General features: G+C 40.1%; 1 protein-coding gene across 6 annotated transcripts in view; it reads left to right on the top strand.

Moving 5' to 3' along the window:
* The window catches only part of LOC114571761 (LIM domain-binding protein 3), an 82,698-nt gene that overhangs the window by 57,430 nt on the left and 19,268 nt on the right, over positions 1–6,000 (top strand). Inside the window, exon 1 of one of the 6 annotated variants that reach the window (XM_028602939.1) lies at positions 3,234–3,380. The exons of the other annotated variants lie outside the window; for them this stretch is intronic. Coding sequence (XP_028458740.1) covers positions 3,301–3,380 — 80 coding nt within the window. The 5' untranslated portion in view covers positions 3,234–3,300. Of the gene's footprint in view, positions 1–3,233; positions 3,381–6,000 lie in introns of those variants that run through there. 6 annotated transcript variants of the gene reach the window in all.

Here is a 6,000-nt window from a genome sequence, read left to right as displayed (position 1 = left end):
TCGGACCAATCAGATTGTCGGAAAGATGATCAACAGTAACAGAATCAATCACGTCACCAAAGAACGCTTGGGTTGAATTTGTTGAGATGTGTAGATTCCACCATCGCGAAGAAGATATCGACAGGCATTCATTTTAAAATCCTCAGCGGAGGAGCCTCAACAACTGCCCGAAAGCAAGAGAGAGACTGGAGAGAGAGAGCGTTATATGGTAGAGAGAGATAGAGAGAGACTGAAGAGAGAGAGTGTTATATGGTGGAGAGACATAGAGAGAGACTGAAGAGAGAGAGCGTTATATGGTGGAGAGACATAGAGAGAGACTGAAGAGAGAGAGTGTTATATGGTGGAGAGACATAGAGAGAGACTGAAGAGAGAGAGCGTTATATGGTGGAGAGACATAGAGAGAGACTGAAGAGAGAGAGTGTTATATGGTGGAGAGACATAGAGAGAGACTGGAGAGAGGGAGCGCCGGCGCTAGAACAAAGCCGTGAATCGGAGATATAAAACGTGTTTTCGCCGATCCATCTCTAGAAATGCGACTGTAGCCAGCATCTCACTATCACTAACGTTATCCACATTCATATTTACACGCAAAAAATGAAATATCCAGCTTCAAAAAGGTCTAAAAGTCGGAAGTTTGAATGAATGCATTGTGCAAAGAGTGGTTGCTGTGGAGACGATACACAGAGTTGAGTTCCGTTGCTCTGATTGGTTGGAGGTCTATCCAATGAATGCAGAGGCATTTCTTTTCCTGGTTCGGTTGGAACACGCCCCATAATCACAGCCCAATGGATCGGTTTCAGACTCTCATTCGGACTAGAATCTGAGTAGGACCACGTCAGGCTAGATTTCGGGGCTGTTTCATGTTAAACTAAAAGGATCTTACTCTTTAACTAAAAGGTCTATCTCTGTAGGGATCCATCCAATAATGTTGTCAGACACTTAGAATAATGATCTGAGTCTGTCAGCAAAACAAACCAAACTTTTGGACACTAACTGCTGCTAAACATTAGTCCTGTGGTTCACAGCTGCTGGTTACAGCGTTCTCACTCTATACTGGACCAATGTCAAAGATTGTTGTTCACATGATTCAACTAGACATAAAAACATGGGGACATAGAGTCAAAAATAACCTAAAATTCCTCTTTAACTTCCTCTCATTTGCACCCATTTTTCGTCTTTGTTTTCATGTCAATGTCATGCGAAATCAAATCAACACCAGCTCAATATTGCTTTCCTTTTCTTTGCATCATGTCGTTCAGATCAAACCAAACATATACCTTGTGTGTCTTCTTTTTTAGATATCATAAAAACTGCTTACATTTTCAGTAAAAACGGCAGCAGCAGGACACGTAGTAAACATTGTGGTTTTCTACAATTTTAAGCACTTTTGTCGTTGTTGTAACCAAATGAAGAAGTGGTACACATAGTGCTGTATACTGCTACCTATAGACATGTCTCTACAGTCTTATTAGGAGTTAAACATAGTGCTGTATACTGCTACCTATAGACATGTCTCTACAGTCTTATTAGGAGTTAAACATAGTGCTGTATACTGCTACCTATAGACATGTCTCTACAGTCTTATTAGGAGTTAAACATAGTGCTGTATATACCTATAGACATGTCTCTACAGTCTTATAGTTAAACATGTCTACCTATAGACAGTCTTACAGTCTTATTAGGAGTTAAACATAGTGCTGTATACTGCTACCTATAGACATGTCTCTACAGTCTTATTAGGAGTTAAACATAGTGCTGTATACTGCTACCTATAGACATGTCTCTACAGTCTTATTAGGAGTTAAACATAGTGCTGTATACTACTACCTATAGACATGTCTCTACAGTCTTATTAGGAGTTAAACATAGTGCTGTATACTGCTACCTATAGACATGTCTCTACAGTCTTATTAGGAGTTAAACATAGTGCTGTATACTGCTACCTATAGACATGTCTCTACAGTCTTATTAGGAGTTAAACATAGTGCTGTATACTGCTACCTATAGGCATGTCTCTACAGTCTTATTAGGAGTTAAACATAGTGCTGTATACTGCTACCTATAGGCATGTCTCTACAGTCTTATTAGGAGTTAAACATAGTGCTGTATACTGCTACCTATAGACATGTCTCTACAGTCTTATTAGGAGTTAAACATAGTGCTGTATACTGCTACCTATAGACATGTCTCTACAGTCTTATTAGGAGTTAAACATAGTGCTGTATACTGCTACCTATAGACATGTCTCTACAGTCTTATTAGGAGTTAAACATAGTGCTGTATACTGCTACCTATAGACATGTCTCTACAGTCTTATTAGGAGTTAAACATAGTGCTGTATACTGCTACCTATAGACATGTCTCTACAGTCTTATTAGGAGTTAAACATAGTGCTGTATACTGCTACTGCTAAATGAAGACAGATTCAGGAACTGTACACACACACACACACACACACACACACATACACAGAGACACACAAACACACAGAGACACACACACACAGACAGACACACACACACAGACACACACACACACACAGACACACACACACACAGACACACACACACAGCCTATTTCTCTCTTCAAATGTTTCCAGAAACATGTCTCGTGAACTATTTTAGTCCAATATGAGATCAGATTCCTAACGAGACGCCATGACAGTCTGGCTTCAAATTTCCGGAGAAACCAGACCCCATGTGACGCGTTCGTCCAATCAGCTTGGGGCGACAACACCGACTAGCGCCACCTGCTGTTATGGAGATGTATTAGGTCTCGTCTCTTCGGTGAGTTCTGAGGAACTTTTTGGACCGACTCGGGGAGACTAGGGCTGCCCTCGACTAAAGAAGTTCTTAGTTGACTAACTTATAGGATTTTGTCGACTAATCGATTAGTTGATTTAATTGACAGAGCTATGCGCTTTGAGAGGCACAATATAAATGTAGTTAATTAACCATCTGTAAAACTGAGTTTCTCCACAATTAATCCTGCAAAAGCACCACTTTAAATCTGGTGTTTACCAGAAATGTGCTCAGAAGTTTCCGGAAATAAGTAATTAAGCATGAATAAGCATAAAAAAATGAATAATCGACTAAAGAAATCTTAGTCGACTAAGACCCAAACGACCGATTAGTCAACTAATCGACTAAGAGGTGGCAGCCTAGACTGATCGGTCACGCTGGCTTTACTGCTGACTGGTTGGTGTGTCTGCAGCTGTAGAGAGGCTCTCGTAGACAGCGCGTCCCCGGTCTATCAGGCCGTCCAGAGTGCAGAGAAGGAACAGGACCAGGACCCGAGCCAATGGGGGCGCCGCAGCGCTGCAGCCAACCTGCAGTCCAAGTCCTTCAGAGCCCTGGCCCATGCGACCAGAACACAGGCCCGTGAGTTCCTGCTTCATTTTATTATTCTTTAGTACTTTTATTATTTCAGTATATGGTAAATTCTATTACAGTACAGGCCAAAAGTTTGGACACACCTTCTCATTCAATGCGTTTCCTTTTTATTTTCATGACTATTTACATTGTAGATTCTCACTGAAGGCATCAAAACTATGAATGAACACATATGGAATTATGTACTTAACAAAAAAGTGTGAAATAACTGAAAACATGTCTTATATTTTAGATTCTTCAAAGAAGCCACCTTTTGCTTTTTTATTAATAAGGGAAATAATTCCAATAATTAACCCTGACAAAGCACACCTGTGAAGGTAAAACCATTTCAGGTGACTACCTCATGAAGCTCATTGAGAGAACACCAAGGGTTTGCAGAGTTATCAAAAAAAGCAAAGGGTGGCTACTTTGAAGAATCTAAAATATAAGACATGTTTTCAGTTATTTCACACTTTTTTGTTAAGTACATAATTCCATATGTGTTCATTCATAGTTTTGATGCCTTCAGTGAGAATCTACAATGTAAATAGTCATGAAAATAAAAAGGAAACGCATTTAATGAGAAGGTGTGTCCAAACTTTTGGCCTGTACTGTATATATAAAGTGTAACTCTCGCCAAAATGTAACCTAAGGGTGTTGTTGTGAATGTACCCGAGTCACACTTTAGTTTAAAAGCAAAATTAGGACGGAAACGCCACTTATAAGATTGACAGTATTCTTCCTCTCCTGTTGTTTGCAAAACTTTCTAAAAAGGGACAAATGTTGGAAAAATCTACAAATATGCAGAAAGAAAAATAAACATAAAACATCAAAAACCTCGCCAATAGTGACAAATAGTGTCTCTGTGTGTGTGTGTGTGTGTGTGTGTGTGTGTGTGTGTGTGTGTGTGTGTGTGTGTGTGTCTGTGTGTCTGTGCTAGGGTGACCAGATTTCCCGGAACTAAAACCGGGACACTTTGCGTGTGACCGTAGTGTGTTTGTGCACGCACACACTTTTTAACGTGAACATGTGCCAGCCCAGGTCAGACACAGACACAGACAGTAACTTCATTATTTTGATCCTAGGCTCCTCGTCTAATTATAAGTGTTTTTTCCTGTGAAATTAACAAAATTGCAGTAACAGCCTTTTTTAGTTTAGTGTGAGATTTATGTTGAGTTTTTTCCAAAAAAGATTTTTTGAAGTGTTATTTATTCCAATAACAGCAAAGTAACTACAATGATTTATTGAAAATTTTGAGCATTAAACACTTAATTTCCTGCATTCTGGTGAATTTTTATGCACCTATTTCTACCTTTTTCTGAATCAATGTATGCTGCAAATATCTTTATTTAAAGAGAAACAGATTACAATCCAAATATAAAAAACATAATGGAATATATTGCAGTAAGGCTGTCAGGCATTCTGTATTGCTTTCAACTATTTATTGTCCTTTGGATGGACTTTTCCAATTATATCTGAGTCAGCACCCGACAGGCTTTTGTCGGGACTCGGGACAAACCGGGACGTCTGGTCACCCCTAGTCTGTGCGTGTGTGTTTATGTGTGTGTGTGTGTGTGTGTGTGTCTGTGCGTGTGTGTGTGTCTGTGCGTGTCTGTTCTGTGTTTTAACGCTGTAAAAAGTGACAAAAAAAAACATCAAAACATCGCCAAAAGTGACAATAACTTGTTAAAAAACGTGACAAAAAAATTGGAATAAAATCGACAAAAACATATAGACAGTTTATGAATCACTTCTGTGTGAACGAGCCACACACACCTCACGTAAAACATATAAACCTATATATGTTAGGCGTGCAGCGTAGCTGTGTTTGCGTTTGTTGAGAGGTCTATTTGATGTCTCCTCCCAGAGGTCATCTTAATCCTGGCCTCGGGTCGCATTTCACCCGTTTTCTATATCAGAAAATTTGGGGTTTCTTTCAACCAAATTTTCAAAGAAAAGTAACGTGGATGGTTCCCTACAACGCTCTTCACAAGTACAATAAATGATCAGTTCTCTACTTTCATTGAATATGGGCGTTTTAGCCAATTTTATATTATTATTATTATTATTTATTACATTTATATAGCGCTTTATCATAGACACTCAAAGCGCATTTGGGGGGAGGGGGGTGGGGACTGCTCTCTAACACCACTAATGTGTAGCACCCACCTGGGTGATGCACGGCAGCCATACAACGCCTTGCGACGCCAGACGCCAGACGCCAGAACGCTCACCACACATCATTATAGCATTTACAGAGAAATAAATTGACAAAAGGACGTTGAAAAAAGTGGCAAAAATGTCAGAAAAGCTTCAAAAACGTGAAAAGACACTGAAACAAATCAACAAAGACGTTGGAAAAAGTGACAGAAACGGGGTGCCTGGGTGGCCTTATGCGCCCATATGAAGAGGCTCAGTCCTTGACGCAGAAGTAGCAGATTCAATTCTGACCTGCAGCACTTTCTCTCTCTCTCTCTCTCTCTCTCTCCCTTTTCATTTCTAAGCTGTCTGTCACTCAAAGCAGGCCCGACCCATAAGCAAACTAAGCGTCTGCTTAGGGCCCCGTGGCTACCAGAGGGCCCCCAAGAGCGCTTGAAATGTCCCACAATAGAGCTCATAACAGAACCGG

This window comes from Perca flavescens, chromosome 17, assembly GCF_004354835.1.
Source record: "Perca flavescens isolate YP-PL-M2 chromosome 17, PFLA_1.0, whole genome shotgun sequence".
Taxonomy (NCBI): domain Eukaryota; kingdom Metazoa; phylum Chordata; class Actinopteri; order Perciformes; family Percidae; genus Perca; species Perca flavescens.
The sequence above is the reverse complement of the archived record's forward strand: the minus strand, read 5'-3'. Positions and strand labels throughout refer to the sequence as shown.